This window comes from Heteronotia binoei, chromosome 13 (assembly GCF_032191835.1).
Source record: "Heteronotia binoei isolate CCM8104 ecotype False Entrance Well chromosome 13, APGP_CSIRO_Hbin_v1, whole genome shotgun sequence".
NCBI lineage: Eukaryota > Metazoa > Chordata > Lepidosauria > Squamata > Gekkonidae > Heteronotia > Heteronotia binoei.
In genome coordinates this window covers 24984502-25011664 of record NC_083235.1, presented here as the reverse complement: position 1 = coordinate 25011664, position 27163 = coordinate 24984502, and the positions used below count along the sequence as shown (strand labels likewise).

General features: G+C 47.9%; 1 protein-coding gene and 1 non-coding gene across 2 annotated transcripts in view; one reads left to right on the top strand and one right to left on the bottom strand.

The window, feature by feature from the left end:
* Nucleotides 1-14206, top strand: part of NDUFA4L2 (NDUFA4 mitochondrial complex associated like 2) — a 66721-nt gene extending 52515 nt beyond the window's left edge. Inside the window, exons 3-4 of the mRNA XM_060252932.1 lie at nucleotides 11835-11895; nucleotides 13180-14206. Of these exons, the coding sequence (XP_060108915.1) occupies nucleotides 11835-11895; nucleotides 13180-13236 (118 nt within the window). The 3' untranslated portion in view covers nucleotides 13237-14206. The remainder of the gene's footprint in view (nucleotides 1-11834; nucleotides 11896-13179) is intronic.
* Nucleotides 14207-24382: 10176 nt separating this feature from the next.
* Nucleotides 24383-24457, bottom strand: TRNAA-UGC (transfer RNA alanine (anticodon UGC)). Its single transcript has one exon. It is a non-coding gene; the product is annotated as a tRNA-Ala (tRNA).
* Between the last annotated feature and the right edge of the window lie 2706 nt (nucleotides 24458-27163).

Below are 27163 nucleotides of genomic sequence, written 5' to 3'. Positions count from 1 at the left end.
TGGTAATCAGTCAGCAGGGGAGAGGACGCAACCAGCAAGGGTGTGACCCATTTGGCCGCCTGCCCCTTTAACAGGCTGATGATGAAACACACCTTTGTTTTGTCGTTGGGGAAGTCCCGAGCTCTTAGTTCGAAGTACAGCCGGCACTGCGCTAGGAAAGCAGGAAATTCTTCCACGGCACCCCCAAATCTGTCAGGTGGGGGAACTGGGCACTTGGCTGGAGCACTGGCCACAGGTTGTTGCTGCAAGTGTACTACTGCCTGTGTCAGCTGCTGTACCTGGGCTTGGAGCGCAGCCAGTAGTCCTGTGGTTCCACTTGCTTCAGCATCCATCCTGTGGAATGGGTGTTGGTTGTGGGTGGAAGCAATCTGTCACGAGCTGGGGCTGAGTCAGGCAAAGTCCAGGGGCAGTCGAAGGTCGGCAACTCGTGAGCAAGGAGGGTCCAAGGCGCCAAAACAGAATCGTAATCCAGGTATCACAGGTCAGAGGTTCAGAAGCCGAAGTCAGGGGGTCCAGAGGTCCAAGCCAAAGTCAGGAATCCAAAAGCCAAAGTCAAGAGCCGGAGTGGATGCTAGGATGTCAGGTATGTGACTAGTTGCTTCCACAAAGCCTCCTCCCAAAGCCCACAGCTATATAGCCCTCTGCTGCCTGTTGCTCATTTGGGCTAATTGCTGTCTCAGAGCAGCAGCCAGGATCCTGCCGAAACTTAAGCATCCTCACACTTAGAAGGGCCAGAATCCTTTCACCACTCAGGGCTCAGGGAGCGTCTTGCTTGTGAGCGTGCCGCCCTCCTCCGATCCCTGAGGTCCTGACGAAGGCGGTCACGCACACGAGCCACCCGAGAGGGCGAGGCAGGGGGGCTTGGATCTTCTTCAGCAGGAGGCAGGGGCACTGGTGCAGGTGGCAGGGGCACAGTTCCTTCTGCAGGCTCTGCAGGCTCGGTTTCTTCTGCAGGGTCCCCAGCACCCATGACACAGTCCAAACAAAAGCAGAATCCAGAGCTTTCTGTGTTTGCATTGTCAAATGATACCTGAAGGAGCTAGGGTTGCCAATCCCCAGGTGGGGGCAGGGGATCCCCTGGTTTGGAGGCCTTCCCCCTGCTTCAGGGTCATCAGAATGCAGGGGAGGAGGGAAATGTTTGCTGGGCACTCCATTATTCCCTATGAAAACCGATTCCCATGGGGCACAATAGAGAATCAATCTGTGGATGCTGGGGCTCTGGGAAGGCTGTTTTTTAAGGTAGATGCACCCAATTTTCAGCATAGGATTTGGTGCCTCTCTTCAACCCACTCCCCAAGTTTCAAAAAGATTTGATCAGAGTATCCAGTTCTGTGAGCTCCAAAAGAAGGTCCCCCTATCCATTATTTCCAAATGGAGGCATTTAAAAGGTGCATGGCCCCTTTAAATGTGATGGCCAGAATTCCCTTCGGAGTTCAATCGTGCTTTCCACAACCTTGCTCCTGGCTCCACCCCCAAAGTCTTCTGGATCCACCTCCAAAGTCCCCAGATATTCCTTGAGTCAAACCTGGCAACTCTAGCTTTATCCGATACGACTGTACATGGATGTCATCTAGGAAGTCCTTCCTTTGTGTGACATCACAGGTACTTTTCATGGCATCTTGAAAGCTATGGCATACCCTCTTTTGTGGATCTCAGTTGACCTTCCTCTGGTGACTTTTCAGAAGGCCATTAAAACATGTTTATTTTACCAAACTTTTGGCCTGGTAAAAGATTGTTGTCCTTAGCATTCCTGGCAGCCTTTGGGGGGCGGGGTGGGATGCCCTGTCTCTTTAATAGAAGCTTAATGTACAGAACTGGGCAGGTGAACCTTTTCAGGGCAATTACAGAAGCAACATCACTGGCAAATAGAACAAAGTAGGAGTCAAGTTGCACCTTTAAGACCAACAAAGTTTTATTCAGAATGTAAGCTTTCATATGCATGCATAGTTCTTCAGGTGAAGGGATAGGGTACAGTTGGCTGAAATACATGTAGTTGGGGGGGTTAAGAATGTACACTGATGCAAAGTTAGGATCAAATGGCAAAACAGTGTAATAAATTGGAAGACCATTTGGTCTGGGCAGCAATAAAAGGTAATAAAAGTTGCCTGTTAATTGCTGTTGCTGAAAGTCTAGGTCAGAGATGGCCAAACTTGCTTAACATAAGAGCCACATAAATGTCAGATGTTTGAGAGCTGCAAGACAGGAAGGAAGGAAGGAAAATAGATGGGGGAGGGAAGGAGAGGTGGAAAGAAAACAACTTTAGCTTTAAATGCATTCTCCACGCTGCTGGCTAGCTTCGCTTTGAGAAGTGATTTAAAGAGATAAACACCTTCTCCAAGCCAGCCAATGGAGTAGTGGAGGCTTCAAGAGCCACACAATATGCGTGAAAGAGCCACATGTGGCTCCCAAGCCACAGTTTGGCCGCCCCTGGTCTAGGTAAAACAAAAGGACATGTATTTCCTAGTTCTTGTCCACTTAATTTACTTATTACCATCATTCTATACATTATAAACAACATTCTAGTTTGCCATTAGAGAAAAAGAATACATTAAAGGAAAATGGGTTAAGTTTCTGTAATGAGATAAACAGCCCATATCCCTTATTTGAGTATGTCAAATAGCCAGTGGTCCCATAGAACCTCTATTAAAGGGACAGTGCACTTTTTCTCCAGGCTGTTGGTTGCCTAGGCTGTCTCCATGAGTTTTAATTTCTGACCTCAATCCACCGCTCTCGGTCTAGCTACAGTGCTGTTATTTTCTCTTGCATTAACGTGTTATACATTGTAAGCTGCCTGGGGGAGTTACAAGTGCTGAAAGCCGTGGCAGAGAGGTGTTTTAATAAACAGAAAGGCAGGTAGCTCCTTGCAGAATGAAAGAGCCTTCTATCCTAAGGCAAGCTTGCATAGCACTATTTATACATAGCAAATAGGGATGCCCAGGGTCACTTGGGAGGCAATTGGGATTCGCTACAGGTGACCAGGAGCAGGATAACAGACAAAGCAGATCTCACTACTTACTGTAGAGTCCATGCTTAAATCAGAGCAAGATACTCCGGGAATAGATAGAGCTGATGTGGTATCATAGTTAGAGGGCTGGATTTGGCCTGGGGAGACTAATCACTGCTCATCCATGAAGGAGACTCCATGGCTGGGGGACAGTCACTGTCTCTCTCAACCTTACCCCAGGGCTTTTTTTGTAGCAGGAACTCCTTTGCGTATTAGGTCACACACCCTTGATGTAGCCAATCCTCCAAGAGTTTACAGGGCTCTTCATACAGGGCCTACTGTAAGCTCCAGGAGGATTGGCTACACCAGGGGTGGGTGGCCTAATATGCAAAGGAGTTCCTGCTAAAAAAAAAAAACCCAAAAGGCCCAGCCTACCTCACAGGGCTGACAGCGCTGGGTTGGGGGTGGAGCCAGGGGAGGGTAGAGCTTGGAGAAGGGAAGCACCTCAGCAGAGTATGATGCCCTAGAGGCCACCCTTCAAAGCAGCCATTTTCTTCAGGGGAACTTCTTCACTCAAATGGTGATTAACACATGGAATTCACTGTCACAGGAGGTGGTGGTGGCTACAAGCACATCCAGCTTCAAGGGGGGATTGGATAAACATATGGAGCAGCAGTCCATCAGTGGCTATTAGCCACAGGGTATTGATGAAACTCTCTGTCTGGGACAGCAATGCTCTGTATTCTTGGTGCTTGGAGGGGCACAGTGGGAGGGCTTCTGGCCCCACTGTTGGACCTCCTGATGGCACCTGGGGGGGGGGGGGGGGTTGGCCACTGTGTGACACAGAGTGTTGGACTGCATGGGCCAATGGCCTGATCCAACATGGCTTCTCTTGTGTTCTTATGGTTGCCTGGAGACCAAATATAATAGCAGGGGATCTTAGGGTGTCATCTGGTGTTTGGCAACCCTAGGCTGGCATGGTAGGGTTGCCAGCTCCAGGTTGGGGAAATATATAGAGATTTTGGGGGTGGAACTGGAGGAGGGTGGGGTTTGGGGAGGGGAGGGGCTTCAATAGGGTATAATGCCATAAGTCAGCCTTCTAAAGTGGCCATTTTTCTCCAGGGGAACTGATGTCTGTTGCCTGAAAACCAGTAGTAACTCCAGGAGACCTTCAGGAGACTACCTGGAGGTTGGCAACTGTACATGAAGACAAAATGAGCTAATCTCCAGTATGTCCCTTTGAGCTCCTTGGACTCGGAGAAGGGGGGGGGATACAAATATGATTGTAATATCATTGTCTCAGTGCTTTCAAAGTGTAAATGCTGGTGACAAGTTCCTCTTCTCTAAAATGTTTTTTTCCTGGCTCCTTCAGGAGCAGAGAGAGTCCTGCATTTGGCAATTTCAGACAGAATAATTTCCCCCTTGTCTGGCTTTTACAACTATAATACATTTTAAATGGTGTTTTAGACTCAGCGTCAACCTGAAAAAGAGTTAACACAGCCCCATTATAAGAGGCCAGGCCTGCAGCAGACAGTCAGCTTTCTATCCCCTGTCAGGCTTCAATATCATGTCAGCCGTTGTCCTGGATATTCATTTAAATGGAAAGATGCAGGTTATTTCCCCCCCGGCACCTCACCACAATCTGTGGCCATTGCCTGACAGGTAAATATGCATTAAAATGCCATTCTTGAAGTGTATACCTTACCCTGTTTATAACTGCCCATGTTACCATAATATGTGAGCATTAGAAAAAATGGTTCTTTACCATATTTACCCTCATGTTTGTACCACACAAACAATTCTGATTCATTTACTTCCTCTATAGGAATGAGAATCTGAGGTCTAAAAACACTGAGGATTTCTGATTGTGTTGCCAGTCTCCTTATTTAGGGCTGCCGACAACCAAGTGTTGGCTGGAGATCTCCAGGGATTAAAGCTGATCACCAGAAGACAGAGATCAGTCCACTGGGAGAAAATAGCTGTGATGATGATGATGATATTGGATTTATATCCCGCCCTCCACTCTAAATCTCAGAGTGGCTCACAATCTCCACTATCTTCCTTCCCCACAACAAACACCCTGTGAGGTGGGTGGGGCTGAGAGACCTCTCACAGAAGTTGCCCTTTCAAGGACAACTCTGCCAGAGCTGTGGCTGACCCAAGGCCATTCCAGCAGCTGCATGTGGAGGAGTGGGGAATCAAACCCGGTTCTCCCAGATAAGAGTCAGCACACTTAACCACTGGACCAAACTGCGGACTCTGTAGCATCATAACCCACTGAAGTCCCTCCCTCCACAACCCCACCCTCCTCAGGCTCAACCCCCAGAGTCTCTAGGTACTTCTCAATCTGGAGCTAGCAATCCTATTCCCACCTGGAGAGCTCCTGAGATTACAACTGATCTCCAGATGACAGAGATCAGTTCCCCTGGAGAAAATGGCTCCTTCAGAGGGTAGACTGTAATGGCATTGTGCCCCGCTGAGGTTCCTCATCTCCAAAAATCACATCCTCCCCAAAATCTACCCCCAAACCAGTACCGGCCTCTACAAAGCAAATAAAATCCAGCCGTGCTCCATTCCTAGCCTTCCAGATTCACATGTAGCTCCAACCCTGACTCTCCTCTCCCCCAAATACTAACCTGGCTCCATTTCTCCCCTGCCAGAATCTGTCCCAGTTCCACCTCCCCAAGATCAGCCAGCCTTGACTGGGTATTCTCTGGGGGCTGTCAGCTCCATTTTGGGAAATTCCTGAAGATTTGGGGGATGTACCTTGAGGAGAGTGGGTATTGGGAAGTGGAGACTACTTAACAGCAATATGATACCATAAACCTGGCTGTCAAACATACATCCCAGAGACCAGAAGTGGCCCTTCCAGGGCTGTTATTATCCAGCCTGTGAGCAACTGGTGTAAGGGAAGGAAGGCAGGAGGCTACTGGTGGGGGGGGGGGGGGATGAGTGGACACAGATGGTGAGGTGTGTGTAGTGAAAGCTGTCAAAAAATAAAAAAGAAATGACTAGGGAACAAGGCTAAGAGGCTGAGTTCCTGCTGGACCTTTTCTACAAAAAAGCCCTATGTGAAACAATGGTGACATCAGGGGGTGTGGCCTAATAAGCAAATGCGTTCCTGCTGTACTTTTTCGACAAAAAAGCCCTTGTGGAACAATGGTGACATCAGGAGGTGTGGCCTAATAAGCAAGTGAGTTCCTGCTGCCTTTTTTCTACAAAAAAAGCCCTGTTCTTACGTGGAAAAATGTGTCACTGCCAACCAAGATCAAGATCATTCATGCCATAGTATTCCCCATTGCTATGTAAGGGAACGAAAGTTGGACAATGAGGAAAACTGACAGGAAGACAATTTGATTCATTTGAAATGTAGTGGTGGAAGAGAGATTCTTTTAATATCATGAACTGCCAAAAAGATAAGTGGGTTCCAGATCAAATCAAGCCTCAGCTCTCTGTAGGAAATGAAATGACTAAACTGGGGCTATTGTACTTTGGTCACATTCTGAGAAGAGTCACTGGAAAAGATAGTGCTGCTAAGAAAGCTGAAGGCAGCAGGAAAACAGAAAGGCACACCACAAGATGGGTTACTCAATAAGGAAAGCCATGGCCTTCAGCATGGCCAGTGGGTGGGAGTAAGCGAGATAGGCGGCTGCCTCGGGCACCACCTCACCTACAGGACGACTTCAGGCACCCTCTCCTACCGCTCCACCGCTTTCAGCTTCCTGGGTCACAGACCTGGGAAGCTGAGAGTGGCGGGACTGCATGCCAGTGTGTGCTCTCCTCCAAGCCCAGCTTCCTAGTCAGACCCAGAGGAGAGTGGGCTCACTCAGAGACCGCCTCCTCTTGCGGGGGAGGCAGTCGGGAGCAAGGCCACGCTGCCTCTTTCATCTACCCAAGACCCGGGCCAAGGAAGGAGGATTCTGGGGGATCGCCTGGTCCCATCTGAAGGGAGGCTGGTACCCCTACGATGTCAAACGCACTTCTCCATCAGGAAGTTCTTCCTCATATTTAGACAAGAGGTCTTTTGCTGTAGTTTATATCCATTAGTCATGGAAGTTTGCAGGGTACCCTTGGGCCAGTTACTCTTTCTCAGCTTTGTCAGCTTCCCAGGGGCATTGTGGGGATAAAAATGGAGAAGGAGAGAGTGATGTTGCAAGCTGCTTTAGGCCCATGTTGGGAGGGAGGAGCATGAGATAAATAAAAATCAGTGCACCAAGGTACTCTTTGGCTTTTCTGTCTCAGACGACAAAATATTTTAGGCTTTAAAAAAATTGCTCAGCTTGTGTCAGTTACCATGTTGACTGCTCATCAATCTTGTAAGGACAAAAGTCTTACTAGAAGGGAATTGATATATACCCTCTGGGATACCCTTCTTCTGAGAATAGGAGTTGCATCAGACAGCAATAAAAAAGACTAAAAAAATGCAAGATTGACAGTCATTAGTAGAATTTTGGGACAGTCGCCAATCTAGTTCTATTCAGCCACGTACTTCCAGCAGAATATACATATTAAAGAAGATCCGTAACCTGTTTTTGGTTATTGAGGGATACTGAAGAATATGGAATGAGCAACAGAGTGAAATGGAGAACAGCATGGTTATTCTGTGGTGTGCAGGTAAAATGGCTAAAGCCCAACCTTTAGAACATTTTAAAAGGTTTGGTTTATTTTTAAGTTGCTCAGGCTGGCCCTGCAGGATCTGGAATAGTCTGAAAAGAACAAAAATGCGTAAAGTGTGTTCTCAGGAAAAAAAGGTAGATAATGAGAAGGATGTAAAACAGCTCTCCAAGAATAGTTTTCTGCTCCTCCACCTCCGCTGCGTATCACATGCCGCAGGACGGTGCAGCAAATAGAAACAGTATACAATACTGATGTTTGGGGAGTGGGGTTAAGCATCAGACAACTCCATGGAAATTGAAACCTATCATCATGCAGTTCTTTCCATGGGTTTGACAAAACATGGGAATGGCCATTGAGAGCCAAGTTCCTCATCACTGAACCCCAAGTTCTTGTCTATTTCTCTGAAGCATCCATAAAGGTAAAGGTAGTTCCCTGTACAAGCACCGAGTTGTTACTGACCTATGGGGTGATGTCACATCACAACATTTTCTTGGCAGACTTTTTGTTATGGGGTGGTTTGCCATTGCCTTCCCCAGTCAACCTTGAGTCGGCCATCTGAATCCAGCTTCTGTTGGAATCGAACTCAGGTTGTGAGCAGAGCTTGGACTGCTACAAAAGGCAGAATAGTCCTCTTTGGGGCTTTTCTCCCCTAGCAGCACTTGGTGCACCTTACAACCTATTTTGCACCATCTATTTCAATTTAAGGCTGTATGCACATGGAGGGCATGAAAAGTGTGCTAAAAATGTGAAAAAATGGGGTGGGAAGGGACAAATATGGCACATTCACACACTGTTCCTACTCTGCGTGATGCTGCCACTGCACAATTCTGCACCTTTTTCTTGCACAATTCTCTGTGCTTAAAAAAAAAATCCAGATTTATTTCTTTATTCATTTTGCTTGCTGTTTCTCATGATTGGAAGTTTCCATCAACACTGATTTTAATGCCTTACATTTTCTTCACCATGCCAGAACACTAAGTGGATATAAACTGCGCACTTCTGCAGAATCACACCTATGCTCTCTCTAGCCTTTATCATCCCTGACTGGGAATAGCATATCCACCCTGCAAAGTTAGATCTGTTTATTCCAGGAATTGTACTATCATGAGAGGTGAAGAATCGACTGTTGGGGGACCTTAATCCCCCCCCCCAAAGTCCCCCAACTTGATTCCCTGAAAAAAGGGAAAGTGGCTCCTAAACCAGTTTACACTGGTAGTTACTAGCCAGGGAATGCAATACTGAACATATAGTTCCTATACTGAAATATCTCCACTGCTGGCTACCAGTTTGTTTCTGTGTATAATTCCAAGTCTTGGTTCTGACCTATAAAGCCCTTGGTTTCTTCCACATGGAAGTTTAGTTCTAGCTTGGTGTCCCTACTGGAGTTGGGGAGAGTTGAGCATCTTCTGGAGTTGGGGAGAGTTGAGCATCTTCTAAACATCCACTTTCAAGACTTTTCTCCGTTTTGTTCTGATTCTCCAGAAATGTGGTCTGATCTTTAGGGGAAAACTGCAGTCAGATGGTGCTGCCCCAGGTCTTTTTTGTTCTTGTCATTTTTAAAATTTAGCAGTAGCATTATAGCAATTACCAATTTTTCTAAAAACCTGGATATTTAGCAATAGAACCGACTTCCTAGGGGAGTGATGCGTTCTTCCTTTGGAGGTCTCTAAGCAGAGGATGGGATGACATCTGTTAGTAGATGTTCCATTTCCATGATCAGGGAAGAGCAGCACACTGCTCCTATAGGCTAGCACCACTCAGAGAGGTGGTAGGATAATTTTATTTCAAAAACTCACAACTACACATGTGGATTTTAACATTTGGTTAAAAATCAGTAGAGTAGCTCTAGGAATTGCTGTAAACATAGAGTTATGGTGATTGCTAGAGCTACTAATCTCTCATGTTTTTTTTTTTTACTGTAAATGTCATGTTGCTACAACTGCTGTTGTTTTCCCCCTTGCATCCCTGCCTCCAGCCCTCCCCCACTAGTTGCCAACCCTGTCTGTCAGGCATACTGAAACTTTGGAGTTCCTGAATCCAACATGGAGTTGCCCTATAGGCTCCTTCCAATTCTAGGACTCATTGCAGTCCTCAATTCATATTTTCTCTCCCCTAGCCAGAATAACAAAAGTTTCCCATAAATGAAATTTGCAATACAAATGAAATTTGCAATTCTGAAAATCAAATTTTCACAAAATGATGATTTAGTTCCAGCAATTAATTCCAAACCACAGATTCTCACCAAATATATATCGCATGGAGTCCCTGGCGTGGTTCAGATTACAGCTGAGTACTTAATGGCTGAAGTGTGTCAAGTCATTTCCAACCTCTGGCAGTCCTATGAGTTCTTCCTTGCAGGAGTCCATCCATCTCATGTTGGGTCTTTTCCAGCCTACGGCAATCCTATGAATTAATGACCTCCAAAACATTCTATCATTAGCAGCCTTGCTCAGTTCCTGAGGGCTGCGGCTTCCTTCGATGGAGGTTGGGTCTGCCTCTTTTCCTGCTGCCTTCAAGTTTTCCATAGCATTGTAGTCTTTTCTCATCTTCTCATCAAGTGACCAAAGTCAGACAGCCTCAGTATAATCATGTTCGCTTCTAAGGAGAGTTAAGGCTTGATTTGATCTAGAACCCACAGATTTTTGGGGGAGGGTGGCCCATGGCAGGGCCTTTTTTGTAGCAAGAACTCCTCTGCATATTAGGTCACACACTCCTGATGCAGTCAATCCCCCAAGAGCTTACAGGGCTCTTCGTCCAGGGCCTACTGTAAGCTCTTGGAGGACTGGCTACATCAGGGGTGCGTGGCCCAATATGCAAAGAAGTTCCTGCTACAAAAAAAAAGCCCTGGCCCATGGTAACCAAGAAACTCTCCTCCAAATGAAATGGTTGGAGTAGGGGTGGGATTTTCTAGATTCTGTCCCCTCCCCACCCCCAGCAGACTAATGCTTTCAGCTGAGTTCTTGTTTTAATACTTTTATATGTCAAAAGGCAATTTGGGGACAAAAAAAGAAGAAGCTTTTTCCCACATTGATTATATGGTTAGTGTAGTAGACAAAGGAAGATTGTAACAAGACCTGGCAGTTTGTGGCTTACAACCATCATCTTGTTAGCACATCCCATTACTTGTTAAGGAACCAGGAGTGAGCAGCCAAGTAGCAAACACCCTCATGGGTCTGTGATTGCAGACAGGAAGTGTGTGTGTGGGGTGGGGGAAATAAGAGTTAGTTCACACATTACAGGAGGAAAACGTGAATCGGTACACATGTGCCAGAGAGGCTGGGCACATGTGCACAGCTTTGTGTCTGTCAAAGCACATGTTTGTCTCCCTCATAATAAATTACTTAAACACTCATTTATTTTTTTGGTGGCCCAGGGCTTTTTTTATAGCAGGAACTCCTTTGCATATTGGGCCACACAACCCAATGTAGCCAGTCCCCCAAGAGCTTACAGGGCTCTTATTACAGGGCCTATGGTAAGCTCTTGGAGGATTGGCTGCATCAGGGGTGGGTGGCCTAATATGCAAAGGAGTTCCTGCTACAAAAAAAGCCCTGCACTGATACGATTCTCCAAAGCAACCTTTTTTTTTTCCTCCAGGAGAACTGATCTTTGGAGATCAGTTTTAATTCCAGGAGATTTCCATGCAGGATTTCCAGCCTTCAAGTGGTGACTGAAGAACTCCTACTTTGCAACTTATCTCCAGGCAATAGATATCAGTTCACCTGGAGAAAATGGCTACTTTGGAAGGTGGCCCCTATGGCATTATACCCCACTGAAGTCTCTTCCCTCCCCAAACCCCACTCTCTTCAGTATGGTTGCCAGGTCCTACCTGGCTGCTGGTGGGAGGACTTCCATAGAGTTTTGTACCAAATGCTAGAGCATCCTCATGCGACCTGCCTGGCATAATTATGTCACTTCCAGGTGACATGATCTTGCCGGGCACATCACTGTCAGCACTCTTTGGGGGTGGGGCTTCCCCACCTGCCAATTCTGTGTGGATGGGTTGGAGGCCTCAAGATCAGGGGAAGCCCCGCCCCCAGTGGGAGGCTGGGAACCCATCTCCTCAGGCTTCACTCCCAAAATCTCCAGGTAGTTCCCAGAGATGGCAACCCTATCTCCATGCCCCACGTGGAAATTAGCAATCCTCGAATATTAATGAGGGGGAGAGTAAATCAAATTCTACTCTGAGATAGGAGCTTATATGAGTACAGCATGTCTGAGTGCCCAGTCCTGATTACACTTTTCACACTTAAGTTACTACTCTCATTTCTTTCAGTTGGGACAAGAACGGCAATCCAGAACCATGGAACAAACTAAGCCCAACTGACCAGTACAAGGTATGTGAGGGAGTTTGTCCATATGTGAGGGAAACACCAGCTCAGGGGGGTGGGGGAGGGCGGCTGGAAGTGTTGTTGTTATTTTCAACAATTAATACCAGAATTGTGACAATTTCAGCTGGGGTGAGGGTGGCATTTGTTTATTTACATATTTATAGCCCACCTTTCCCTTGTGGTTCAATGTGGTTTACAAATCGAAATTAAAATCACAGTACAAGAAAAAAAAAACTATTAATCCCCTCCCCCAAAGAAAATGCCTACAGTTCAAATCCCAAAAGGGCTCCTAAGAAGAAAAGCTTGTTCTATGGGCTAAAAATAGAATAAAAGAAATAAAATAAAATAAAATAAAATAAAATAAAATAAAATAAAATAGAAGAAAAATGGCTGACAGCAAGTGAGATCACACAAGAGATTTGGTGCGACAGTATTCTGGCTCTGAGAAAGCCAGTTCTCTTTGATGCATGCCATAGCATTCACACAGCCCCCAGCCTGCTGCCAAGAGAGACACAAGCTGCACACACACAAGAGGAGAATTCAGACTGCTCTTGCACATGCAGAGCAGGTGCAGCGCATGCCCAGCCATTCAGACAGCCGGGAAACATGCCCTACATACATTTTAGAGGCTTGCTACTGGGAAGTTCCTGGTAGCTGTTTAATCCAGTCCGAGCCCATCCTAAGACGAGGTAGGTATGGGTGAGACCCGAGAGGCAGATGGGCATGTGTAATTGTGTACATTAAATCTGGAGGGAGGCATAGCTAGGTCAGGCCAAATCTCTAGTGTGACCGCACCCAGCCTCTCCTCCATACATACTGCTAAGGACAGTACCATACCTCAGAGAGCCTTGAGCATGCTCTGGTAGACCCAGGCAGGCAACAACTTATCAGGAAGGTGTGTGTGTGTGGGGGGGGGGAACCAGAAGGTGACAACTAAGAGAACTATGTTTGGCACACAGGGAGTTGTGGGGAGAGATGGTCCGTCAGAATATCTCTAGAAGCCTCCATGGAGGGCATCTTAAAGGAGAACATTCATTCTTCATGCCACTGTGGTTTTTTAGTGGGACAGTCGGTGGTGGAATTCTAGCAGGAGCTCCTTTGCCTATTAGGCCACTGCCCCTGATGTAGCCAGTCCTTCAAGAGCTTACAGTAGAAGAGCCCTGTAAGCTCTTGAAGGATTGGCCACATCAGGGGTGTGTGGCCTAATAGGCAAAGGAGCTCCTGCTAGAATTCCACCTCTGGGGACAGTGAAAGCAAATGGTCATTCATCAGGGACACTTTCTTCCCCAGTTCATCGCCGTCTCCACAGACTACAAGACCCTGAAGAAGGACCGGCCAGACTTCTGAATTCGCCTCCACAGAAAGTTTCCCACTCCAACTGTGTTCAAGGAAGGGACCACCTGCTGTTCTGCTTGGACACATCTTCTTCGCCTTTGCTGGGCCTGTAAACTTGCATCGTGTACATGCCAAGCTCTTCAGTCGTTCCTGTCTGCCTGCCTATGTATGAGGCACAAGTACCACACCAATGATCGCCAATAAGACAGCTACAGCCTCTCCAACAGAAGCGAAGGGGGTGGGGGTGGGAAATATATTATCTGTGAAATGCCTCTGGGTAATGCAATAACAAATGCTTTGTTCATTAAAGGCGGTGGAGGGGGGAGGGTGAGAACAAGAGGAGGGGAGGTATCGTGTTCCCTGTGGGTCCAGACGGAGGCTTCTCAGTTCAGTATTTTCCAGCCCCCTTCCTGCAATCATCCCTGACCCCCATTTGCTACATTTCCTGTCTCCCACGCTCAGATTTACCATTCCTACAGAGAAAGCACAACACCAGAAAGTAGATCCCAGAGCTGGTCGTGCTGACTGAGGTCTTAAAGTAAGTGCTACCTCTAAGAGAGACAGAAATCTAGGTTTTTAGCCTGGGTGGAGAAGGACATTAGGAATTAACTCCTTTGCAATTTAGGCCACACACCCCTGATGTAGCCAATCCTCCTGGAGTTTACAGGACTCTTCTTCCAGGGCCTACTGTAAGCTATTGGAGGACTGGCTGCATCAGGGGTGTGTGGCCTAATATGCAAAGGAGTTCTGGCTACAAGATTTACCGGGGGAGGGGCGTGTCGCATGAGCAATCTGGGCTTTCTCAACAATAGGTAGGGTGCTGGAATTTGTACATCTGGGCAATGCTTCTGTTTACCTATGAGCCTTTGAGTAGTTATATTAGCACCTGAATAGCACATGTGGCTGTGTACATTCCATTTATTCTGAAGTGTGTGATCGCACACCCAGATTATGGTTACTAAATCTTGTGCAAATATAGAAATGTATACCTCTGTTTTGAGTGTACCCAAGTGAAAAGGATCCGTGCATGCAGTTGAGGCAGATGCTCAAAGGGACCACACATAGATACCAAGGCTTTTAGTTGAGCCCTGGCCAAGGAGGGCGGAGCCCAAGAACATGTGCCAGGATTTGACCTTGGAATATGTGAAATGGTCACAAGGAGGATGATCCCTTCAGGCATCTGTAGAATGATTTCTTGTCACTGAATGACTGCAAGGATTTCAAAGGAGGGCTTCCAGGGCAGAGAAAAAAACCTTGACTGATTTCCCACTAGCCTTACGCCACTCTAATGCTCCACTTCTCTGTGGGGCTTCCATTGGATTTCACACTTGGCGTTTTCCCACAGAGCTTACCTCGGAGCGATGTCCCTCTTCACCGCGCAGCGTCTGCGCAGATCTCCCACCAACTGCTCCGCATAACCAGGAAGTGCCGGACCTTTTGCGTTGCAGATGTAAACCACTAAAAACCAGTTTACGTTAGCGACGCAAAAGCCGCGGCTCTTCCTGGTTATGCGGAGCAGTTGGTGGGAAATCCGCGCAGACGCTGCGCGGTGAAGAGGGACGTCGCTCCGAGGTAAGCTCTGTGGGAAAACGCCCACTATCTGTCCTGGGCCTGCAACTTGCTTGGCCTTTTTCCCACTGCAAACAGAAACTGGGTTTTAGAGGATCTTGTTTGCCGTGCGAAAGAGGCAGAGCGAGTTGCAGCCTCAGGACAGCTTGTGCGAAATTCGACGGAAGCTCCACTGAGGAGAGTGAGAGCGAGAGCAAGGTAAGACTAGTGGGAAATCAGTGCTTGACTTCCACGTTCTCTTCCTTTGTTACTAGTTACATCACAGTCATACTCACGCATTCTCCACTCCTCTCTTCCCAAGTGCACCACTTCTAGGACTGCAGCACAGAAAAGTCTCCCCCAAACATACACAAACACCCAACAGAAACAGGGGAAGGAACTGCTTGGCCCATTGCAAAAGACCACGTGACTATGTAACTTACAGCAACAGATCTTAATAACCCCGTCACCGCCATTTCTCTTTGGGGTAACAAACAATGTGGCCCTAGACTGTCTGGTACCCTAGGCAAGGCTAACTTCTGGCACACACCCACACCTGCACTGATAAGGTCACCGAGTCACATGGGGGGCACCCAATTTGCCACCCCCAGAAGGCTGGCGCCCTAGGCAATTGCCTAGTTTGCCCAGTGGCAGAGCAAAGGCTGGAAGCTAAAGTGCTTTCTGCACCATGTCCTGATCCAGAGTGGGCTGAGAAGAGCAGGCACCAAGTACTTCGTCTCATGGAAATCAACCTTAAGCAAAACTGACAAGATTCCAGACCTCAGCAGAGAAACGAAAGGAAACCAGCCCAGTCTCTCCCTTTGGTTTACATTCCTTTAGAAGTCATTTGCATAGTAAAGGGTAAACTAGAACTTTTTGTTTTCCTGTGTTAGTCTGCAGAAGTTGGTAGAAATACAGCAGGTTACATTCAGCAGCTCTTGAGTAAGTTGCCCCAGTGAGATCACAAAAGAGTTTCTTGCAAAACTGTGGGCAAATGGAAACTGCTTTTTGGCGGTTTCCATTTGTGCCTCAAAAGCCGCGGGACTTTGCGGCTCTTCCGGGTGCTCCGCAGCAATTGGTGCGAAATCCGCTCAGATCCTGCGCGGTGAAGAGGGACGTCGCTGCTGATTAAGGTCAGTGCGAAAACGCCCTGTATTTATTTTGGCTGCTTTATGAGTGTGTGTGTTCACTTTCATTTAGCAGAAGTGCAGCCAGCTGCTGGGGAACAAGGAAATGAAGACTGTATCCAGGGGGACTGCACTGCTGCATTTTTATTTTAGGCAATGGGAAAGTCTCCTGCCTCTACCCCCCAAAGTCCCTATGTATCTTCTGAGCTGGATCTGCCTTTTCCTCTTGGTTCTGAAAGGTGTGGGAAAGGAACAGAAAAGACCACAACTTCTGCAGTGGGCAGCCACCACCTGTTGTCTCCTTCCCTCCCCCTTAAAAAAACCCTGTAGTTTTGTGCAGCCTTTGAGGAGCAAATTGCCATTCTGCTAGGGCTGTGGAGAGAAATGCAGCGCTCACTATTATTAGTGACCACCCCCTAGCTCCGCTGCCCCTCCCCAACAAAGCCACACAGGCCAGAGGCAAAATCCAATCGCGTTGAACAAATCCAATTTGCAGAAGCAGCTAATAGAGTTTGTTGCTGGTTTAAGGGATGGTGGCGTCAGAATCGCTCTGAAAAGCATCCAGCCTCCAGGCCAAGCGAAGAGAGAGAGGGAGAGAGAGGGAAGCCAGTTGGAAACTGAACCATCCCCTCTCCTTTGGCCTCCATCAGCAACTCTGCTCCCAAGAAAAGATGAGGATGGTTTTTCAGCAGCTTGGTAGGACCACCACGTTCTAGAGATCTGTAGCCGCCGTGCAGACAGTGGGAGAATTACACCATGAACACTTGAAGCTTTTCCTGAATTAGACCCTTGGTCCCTCAAAGAGTCAGTATTAGGATTGCCAGGTCTGTGCTGTTAAATACCTGGGAACTTTGGGGGTGGAGCCAGGCAAGGGCAGGGTTTGGGGAAGGGAGGGGCTTCAGCCTGGTACAAGGCCATAGAGGCCACCCTTCCAAGCAGCCATTTTTTCTGGGGGATCTGATCTCTGCCGGCTGGAGATCAGTTGTAAAAGTGGGAGATCTCCAGGCCCCACCTGGAGGCTGGTAACTCTGATCAGTATTGTCTACTCGGACCAGCAGTGGCTCCTCAGGGTCACAGGCTGAGGTCTTTCACATCACCTCCTACCTGATCCTTTTAACTGGAGGTGCCCCACCTGGAGGCTGGTAACTCTGATCAGTATTGTCTACTCGGGCCAGCAGTGGCTCCTCAGGGTCGCAGGCTGAGGTCTTTCACATCACCTCCTACCTGATCCTTTTAACTGGAGGTGCCAGGGATTGAACCTGGGACCTTCTGCATGCCAAACAGATGCTCTGCCCGTGAACCACAGCCCCTCAAATAACTAAGGGGATACAGTTAGAGTTTTATAGCATTATACATAGGGTGGAGATAGTGAACACACATGAAGCTGCCTTATACTGGATCAGACCATCGGTCCATACGAACATAAGAGAAGCCATGTTGGATCAAGCTAATGGCCCATCCAGTACAACACTCTGTCACAAAGTGGCCAAAAAACCTAGGTGCCATCAGGAGGTCCATCATTGGGGCCAGGACACTAATGGGGCCAGAACCCAAGTCCCTCATGATCACTATTGTCTACTCAGACCAGCAGCGTTTCTCCAGGGAGAGAGCAGAATCACACATTACTTCAGGGATTGCCAACATGGAGCCTGCGGGGAAGTCAAGGTGCCCCTTGACACCGTTCCTGGTACCCACCAAGTGCTGTCAGAAAGTGGGTGGGGCCAGCCTTCTGATTGGCTGCTGAAAATTTGTCCGTTCAGATTTTTTTTTTTAAATATTGCTTTGACAACAGGTGCCGCCACAGTAGAAGGATCTTCACTGTGTGACTGAAGTTGAGTGATAAGAGCCATCTTGTGGCTGGCTCCACCTCCTGCAGCGTAGCACCCATCCCCCACCTGTGGCCAGAGGGGGACTTGGCAACCCTATACAGCAGCCATTTTGTGGCTGTACCCACCACCCTCTGTCAAAATTCTGTAGCTGCTCACAGACTCAAAAAGGTTGAGGACCTCTACATTAATTTTCCATCTGAATACTGAGTCAGGTCATTGCTCTACCAAGGTTAGTGTTGTCTATTCTGACTGGCAGCAGGTCTCCTGGGTGAGTCACAGGTAGGGTTGCCAAGTCCAATTCAAGAAATATCTGGGGACTTAGGGGGTGGAGCCAATATCAAGGCTGTGACAAGCATAATTGAACTCCAAAGGGAGTTCTGGCCATCACTTTTAAAGGGACGGCACACCTTTTCTTTTTGTTTCAATTTTTATTAGTAACATATGACAATATATTCAGTTTCTTATATCATTAATAACTACTTTTTTCTCTATCCCATATATTAAGACATTGATAGTGGGAGGCAGCAGGATGGCACACCTTTTCAATTCCTTCTTTCCATAGGAAATAATGAAGGATAGAGGCACCTTATTTTGAGGCTCATAGAATTGGACCCCCTGTTCCAATCTTTTTGAAACTTGGTGGGTAGTTTGGGGAGAGGCACTAGATGCTATGCTGAAAATGTGGTGCCTCTACCCCAAAAAACAGCCCCCCCCCAGATGCCCACAGATCAATTCTCCATGATTTTCTATGGGAATAAATCTCCATAGGGAATAACAGAGTTCCCAGCAGACATGTCCCACCCCTCCCCCCGCTTTCTGATGACCCTGAAGCAGGGGGAGGGCCTCCAAACCAAGGGATTCCCTGCCCCCACCTGGGGATTGGAAACCCTAGTCACAGGTGTAGAATTGAACCCAGGACCTTCATATGCAAAGCAAATGCTCTACTATTAAGCCATGGCACTTGTGTGTGTGTGTGGGGGGGGGGGGGACAGTGGGAAGGCTTCTAGTGTCCTAGCCCCAATATTGGACCTCCTGATGGCACCTAGTTTTTTTGACCACTGTGTGACACAGAGTGTTGGACTGGATAGGCCATTGGCCTGATCCAACATGGCTTCTCTTATGTTCTTATGTCCATTCCTCTATTTGAATCACCTGATAGGATGTTGATTACAGTTTCTAGGTCCCCTCTTCAATCCAGTATTCGGTGTGGGCGGGGACATCATGCACATCCCCAATGCAACTATGTCACCCAGAAGTGATGACATTTCATCAGGGACATTCTAGTTTGGGTGCAAACTCTATAGCAGAACTGGGATTAAACCATAGAGTTTTGCCAAAAAAGAGTGTCCCTGATGCAATGACATCACTTCTGATGATGTAATTGCATTTAGGGGCAGGGTTTCCCCAACCAGCCAGCTGATACATAGTAGGGAGAACCCCCTGAAATTGGGAGATCCCCAGGGCTGATGCTAGGCTTTCTGATGCCCTAGGCAAATCACCCAGTAGTGCCCTCCCCCCATTATTTAAAAAATATAGGAAAAATGAAGAGTGCCAAACTTGAAACTTTTCACATTTCTAATTTACTAATTTTTAATTTTAATTTTTCAAAAAAAAATGTGATGTAATAAAAAAAAAATTGTGAGAATAAGTGCTTGCCGGCCATGCCAGGAAGGAGGGTGGTGGGATAGGATGAGGTGGGAGGCCAAGTTGCACATCGGGGACAGGGGTGGCTTTGCTTTGCTGAGGGCAGCTTGGTGATGGGAGAAGATGGGAGAAGGTGACAGTGGTCAGGAGCCAGAGTTGTGTGTCTCGGAGGGGGACCCGGTGGTGCCCCCTAGGCCAGGTGGCGCCCTAGGCAACTGCCTACTTTCCCTACTCCCATGCACCAGCCCTGGCGATCCCAACCCTTGAAGATACAGATTAAAGCGTAGGCATTCTGTCCCCACAACTCTATGGGGCAAGGCTTAGGCCTGGTCTAGGCAGGCAGCAGAATGAGGGTGTAAATGAAATATCACAGGGTTGCGGTAGCTGAAGGGACTGCACCACGTCAGACAACAGTAGTGTGATTCTGTCTGGCAAAATTCTCTAGAATCTAGATTAATAGTTCTTTGTAAATGGAAAACTAGCACCACACACAGTGGGCTGGTTAGAACCCTTCCTTGTGATGTGCTATTTTTAATAAAAATTATTTGTAAGGAATTTTTACTGGAGGAGCATTTAAAAAGCGACTCTCTTTGCATGCAATGTTTGACCACCTTGAGATGATACCACCCCATTCTGCTCCAAATGCAGGCCCACCTGGCCCCCACCCCCCCTTTCCTGCAAGGAGGCAAAAGCATCCCTGTGGTGCAAAGAGCTGGGGGTGGGAGTGGACTTTTCTCTCTCGCTCCTGAGCATTTTTATCCACTGTATTGAAACTTGTTAGATTTGAGGAGCAGGAAGGGCCAAAACTCAGAGATTTTGTCTCTTTAACACAGTAAATCCAAAAGTGTATCGTTGGGGTACACTGAGGCACGGGAAGAATTAAATCCAGAAAATAATTTAAAGGCTTCTATGAACTCCAAGGATCATCCCTCCAGAGAATGCTGCCCCTGTGTCTCTGTGTGAGTCATCTGGGCAGATTCCTTTCTAGTCAGTTTATTCCCGGGCTGGATAACTGTGCTGTATACTGCATTTGGAACAATCCAACGTTGGGGAGGATAGCTGTGCGCAGCCCTGGGTCTTCTCTTGACACTGAAACCCCATCTTCCACTTAGGCTGCTTACAATCCGTTTCATGCGAAGGGATAAACGATGCTATATCGCACATTAAGATAAACATTGTTAAGTGCGGCTTTTCTCCTAGATCGATACTGCAACAACTTCACCAGCTCCACACATTAATTTGAAAACAAAGAAGCAGCAAGCGGCACAGCTTCACAAAGCCAGGCGTTGCTTGACTAAAGCAGAGCTTATTGCAATACTTCAGCTTCCGCGCGAGTTTGGCTAAGCATCTGACAAGCCCTGCAAAAGTTTTGCCTCAAAAATCAGTTGTGATCAGAATTTACAGGGCAGGCGCTGATTGTTCTCAAGCCTTAAAGCTCAGCAGTATAAAGCACCTTAGCGTGTTTGCTTTTAACCTTTGTATTGCAATGCATTAAATGCAGGGCCGGCCTCAGCATTCCCTCAGGCAGAGCAGCTGCCAAAGCCCAGGGTTTCTGGCATGATCTGTTCCTGCTGCCATTTCCCTGCCTGCTTACTTGCATTGCACCACCCATGCATCCAGCTGCACGCACTTGTTATGTATGGCATCTCACTGGGTTCTTGTTGCCTGAGCTTGAGACAGGCACTCCTTGCAAACCAGGATCCTGAAGCCTGGAAGAACTGGCCAATCGGGATGTGAGGCATGTAACAACTTGTAACAGAGATGCAAATGAGGGATTCTGGAATGAGCCAATAGGAGTAACTGTTGCCGATGAAAGGGGGCGTGTTTAACAGCCACAGTGCACATAATGAGTGAAGTGCCGGTGTTGTTTGTGACTGTTTCTTCTTGCAATAAAGTGTTCTTGGTTGATTTAGAGGTGGCTGGACTCACTTTACAACAGCACTTTCCAGGGACAGGGCTGTGGGCAGTGCAGATGGGCAGCAGGAGGCCTTTTGAGCCAGGTAGTGAGACACATGGGTGAGGGGGTGGGAAGGGTGCCACCTGCTCAGAATCCTGCAAAATCTTGAACCAACCAAAAAAAAAAACTAGACAGGGTGATGACAGTAGCAGTGATTGACCAGGTTACCCCAGTGTCATTGTTTGCTTCTATAAAACGACAGGAAAACTCCCCCAGTGGCCAAAACCCAGGTGTCATCATGAGGTCCAACATATGCCCTCCTGTTGTTGCCCCTCAAGCACCAAGAATACAGAGCATCATTGCCCCAGACAGAGAGCTTCATCTGTTCTGGCTAATAGCCACTGATGGACCTCTGCTCCATATGCATTCTCCATGTTGTTTTTCATCTTCACCATGCCAGCTTGGACACTGCCATGAACTCTTATTGCTCTCTGCACACCAACAGGGGAGCAGCTTCTTATCCTATGCTTCTTGGCTGTCCATTTCTAATGTATGTGAGGGTTTATCGGATTTGGGGGCAACATGCCCTAGCCACTTAGGAAAATGAGACCAGATTGTCCCCACGTCCTTCCTCCCTCTCCTCCATTGCAACACTGGTTGCTGCTTTGGCAACACAAGGACGACCCCCACCAGCAATTATAAGAATTTAAGCTACGCATCATCTTTGCAACCTCCAAACACATTGTCTTCATTGCTTGAGATGAGAAGGGTCTTGGTCAATGTTCCCTTTAAGCTGCGTTAGCATGAGCTAGCTCACAGATTTTTAGCCTCCAACTCACATATTTTTGTCTTAGCTCAGGAAGGATGACCCCAGAGCACAATAATTTATGCAGTAGCTCAGAACTTTAATGCCAGCAGCTCACAACTCTAACCACAACTCACGAAGTGAAATTTTTGCTCACAAGACTTTGTAGCTTACAGGAAACACTGGTCTTGGTCTAGGCACTGAGAAGACTAAACTTATAGGCCACGACAGCAGTGTCTAGAAGCTGGACTGCAATGAAAACCAAAGGTCTCTGTCCACCCTTTGTTTATGAGTCTTATTTGAACGAGAATGCAAATGTCAATACGAGATGGCTTGCTCAAGCCTGAGAGGCCACTGGGCAGCAAGGTAAGAGGTCTGGATCGATTTTGCTATTCAGATGTTGATATAGAGGCAGTGACTCAGAACAAAAGAGGGTACTTGTTTGGCCTGTTTATGTGATTCTTCCCCTAGTCAAGCTGGGGAACTGGCAAGGAAATCAACTTTGGATGGGCAAAGATAAGCAATGCGTTAGCTTTCCTGTGCTGTCACCACCATACTGTCTCTCACACACAAACCCCTCCTTCCCGGATTGTACAAATTTTCATGGGTGTAGGCAGGGCAATCGCCCAGTCTCTTCTTTTTTTCCTTTAAGAGACTCTAAGGCACTTTCAATACGTCTGGGAGCATTGTTAATCCAGTCCATTTCTGGGTAACGGAGTTTTTGGTCAGTTTACAAAGTGATGTTTTTCCTCATACCTGGGAAATCTTGGGCATATGCAGAGGTACCAGCATTGTTTTGTGTTTTGCGGTTTTCATGATCAGTAACAGGAACCGACCACTTGGGAGCATGAGTCCCCAAACACCTACTCCCATACCACAGCAGCCTTTCCCCATAAAAACCGAGCTAATCCACTACACAGGGCCTCATACACCCATCTTCAGCCCCCACCTTAACAAGTGCTCATTGCTGTGCGCGAGGAAGCACCTTGCAAAGAAGACCCAAGCAAAGCAAGCTGCAGCACATGGAAACGGAACACCTGGAATTTAAATCTGGAACCATTTAAATGAGAAGTAAAGCCCCAATCGTCACCAGCAGGCACAATTAATCATCGCGACAAGCTGCCAAGGGGGTAGGGAGACCAAGTTCTTCACACACTTGCCGGTTGCTAGTGAATTATGGACTCCCTCCTTAAAGGCCAGATACAAACGAGGGGACCGATGCAGTGATAACAGCAGGGAATTTCCAGCCATGGAAAAGAGTGGGGGGAAGGGGGAGTAGCAAGACTAGATGACCTAAAGAGGATCATTTATCAGGTGACTGTAATCATCCTGAGAGCTGGGAGAAGGAAAGGAACACACTGGGAGGGTGGGGCTGAGAAACTCCCAGCCACGAGGCTGTAGAAGTATTCACCCCATTTTCGTTTTTGATTTTAATGAGTTTTTAAGAGTTGGAGAGCTACTGGAGACAAGCTGTTCTTTAAATCTCTTGGAGAACATGTCCCCTCCCCATGAGCACCTTTCTCCAACCTGGCGTCCTGAGCTGCCAGCATGCAGGGCAAGGGAGTAGGCGCCAACCTAGAGACAAACTGCGTTGATGACAAAGGAAATGGCCACCTGCTCCCAGGATGCACAGCATCTACTGCACGCATCCAGGGGTGGAATTCTAGCAGGAGCTCCTTTGCATATTAGGCCACACACCCCTGTTGTAGCCAATCCTCCAAGAGCTTACAAGGCTCTTTTTCGTAAGCTCCTGGAGGATTGGCTACATCGTGGGGGTGTGTCTAACGTGCAAAGGAGCTTCTGCTAAATGCCACCCCTCCACACATCTGATCATATGCGTAAGTGCGTCAGTGTGTCTGCATTCAGACAAATGTGGTCCCATCCAGAGATGTGCCCCCCTCCACACACAAGCACACATGAAGCTGCTATCAGTCCATCAAGGTCTGTACTATCTACTTAGAAGAATTGCAGATTTATACCCCACCCTTCTCCCTGAATCAGAGACTCAGAGCGGCTTACAATCTCCCATATCTTCTCCCCCCACAACAGACACCCTGTGAGGTGGGTGGGGCTGAGAGGGCTCTCACAGCAGCTGCCCTTTCAAGGACAACCTCTGCCAGAGCTATGGCTAACCCAAGGCCATTCCAGCAGGTGCAAGTGGAGGAGAGGGGAATCAAATCCGGTTCTCCCAGATAAGAGTCCGCGCACTTAACCACTACACCAAACTGGCTCTCTACACCAAACTGGCTTAGACTGGCAGTGGCTCTCCAGGGTCTTTTACTATTCACCTATTCCCATATCCTATAATTGGAGATTCCAGGGATTGAACCTGGGACCTTCTGCATGCAAAGCAGAGGCTCTTCCACTGAGCCACAGTCCCTCCATAGCCAAAGAGATGCACAGGGACTGGCCTTTTCTTGGGAGGTGGAGTCATGGCAGGAGCAACTGCTTTGCTTCGACGCTGTACCCCCAAGGTGGAGTTGACAGCACGTTACATGAAAGACTGCAAATTTGCCACTTTCTCCCAAGGAGAAGCCAGTAGATTCAGATGAAGGGGAAATCCTAGCATCCCATCTCACATAGAAGGCCAATGTAATGAAAAGCTGCTTTCAAAAATAGGTAGCCCCTCTCTTCGCCCCACCCAATAAGAGAGAAGCGGAATGCAAAAAGTGAGCAAAATGCTTCATCTTGGAGCCTTCTGAAAATAAAAACATTCTGGTTAACTATACGGCATCGATCAGTTCTCTGTCCTTGTAGCTCTTCAATTCCTGTGAAGTTCTGAGGCGAGAAGTCCTTTGAACAAAAAGACAACAGAGGCAGGTATTTTGGCAGGGGCTGTTCATAAGTAAACACCTGACTGCACAGATCAAAGAAGCCTTAGGCACCGTACATTCCAACCCCCTCCCCAAGAAAAGACACAGTTAAATCATACGGGCATGTGATACATTCTACATGGAGGAATACCGTGGGAATGAAGGGACAGAGAAGAATGTAATACCACTGGGCACCAAATTCAGTTTCCTGAAAACCTCATGGGTTGGATCTAAAGGAAGACTTCATGGAAGGAGAAAGCAGAGTGAATTCTCCCTCCCAGCAGCCTGCGGTTTGGACCCAAAATTCCCTTCTGAGAAGCCGGTCAAAATTGCCTCTTCTGACACAAGCTGCTGCTAGCTGATTTTACCTGAGTCCCCTGGGGTTGCCAGTCTCCAGGTGGGAGCTGGGGATCTTCCAGAATTACAGCTCATCTTGAGTTTACAGAAATCACTTCCCTTGGAGAAAATAGATGCTTTTGAGGTTAGACTCTGTGGCCCTGAACCTCCACTGATTTCCCTGTCTTCTCCAGGCTCCACCCCCAAATCTCGAGGAGTTTCCCAACCTGGATCTGGAACCCTACCGCCCCACCACCACCACCAATGGCTAGAAGGACCTGCCAGCTTTAGAGCCCCCCTCCACCAGTTCAGTGCTCTGTATGTCATATGCTTTTGTTTGCAGAACTCTCCCAACAATCTGCAGGGCTTTTTTTGCAGCAGGAACTTCTTTGCATATTAGGCCACACACCCCTGATGTAGCCAAATCTCCTGGAGTTTACAGGGCTCTTAGTGCAAGGCCTACTGTAAGCTCCAGGAGGATTGGCTACATCAGGGGTGTGTGGCTTAATATGCAAAGGAGCTCCTGCCACAAAAAAAGCCCTGACACACTAAGGAATTTTCAAACCAAATAGCAGGCTGTCAATGGGGGGGGGGGGGGGAGGAAACAATTTTGCTCCACCAACTCTTTTTTTCTAGGAAGAGTTCTGCTGGATTCATCCCTAGGTAGGAGCCCATGTTAAACAAAAGCCAAGTTGGTAGCTGTTATGGATGTACAGGCCAGATTGAAAATACGTGAGCCACGCCTTCTCACGTCTCAAGAGCCCAGAGGGCAGCTGAGTAAGGATCTCTGTTGGTCACAGGCAGAGCTTCAGTAACCTTTCTATCCCTCTGCAAATGCATTAGAAGTCATGCAAAATAAAAACGACAGGATTACTCAAAACGCTAAGGCAAATGCATGCAATTTGCATAATATATCCAAATTGTAGCACCAGCTAAATTCTGCAGCAGTGCTGACTTTGTGTAGCCCTGTGCTGGGAAGATATCTTTACAGTCCTCCTTCTGTGAGAACTCTCCTAGATGAAGTTTTTTCTCTAAAGAGAGAAAGTTCCATCCAATGAACATCTGATTTAGAGCCACTTTTTTTTTCTGCCATCAAGTCACAGGTGACCTAAGGCACAGCCATAGCCAGAAAATTTTAGGTGGGGGGGCCCAGGGAATAAAATTTTAGGTGGAGGGGCCCCCCACTCTGGAAGCCTCCACTCTCTCCACTGCTACTGCTGCTTTGGTGGCCCCTGATCTCCCCACCGCTCTGTCTACCCTGCCCTCCAGTCGGTCCTTTCCACCGCCAGCACCCCATTGCTGAATGTGCTGAGCGCTGGAAAGCTGGCATAGGGCCCACCAACCTTAGCGCTGCTTTTCCTGCCAATCAATTGATTGGCGGGGGTGGGGGGCCTCCTTGAAAGAGCTTCAGGAGCCGGCGCTTTACCAGGTGGGTGGGTGGGAGGGAGTGGGGAGGTGCCATGGAGGAGGGCAGGGGCTGCCGAAGCGGTGAGGAGATCGGGGGCCGCCAGAGTAGTGGCAGTGTAGAGAGCAGTAGCCATGAGAGCGATGGGGAGAGCAATGGCGGCGGTGGGGAGAGCGGGGTGACGAGAGCGAGACAGTAAAAGGAGAGGCCATATAGTTGGAAGGGGGGGTTGGGTAGATGGGCCTAGCCCCCCCCCCCCTAGCTGTGGCTACGGGCCTGACCTAGGGTGACCCCGTGAGATTTTCAGGGTGAGAGATGCTCAGAGGTGGTTTTGCCATTGCCTGCCTCTGGGTCATGACTTACTTGGCAGTCCCCCGTCCAAACACTAACCAGGGCCGACCCTGCTTAGCTTCCAAGATTTAACAAGATCAGGCCAGCCTGGGCTATTCAGGTTGGGATAGAGCAACTTGGCAGTCCGGTTACATCAAGTGTCTGTTAAATAGCAAACAAAATCTTTCCACATCAGTCAGAAGTC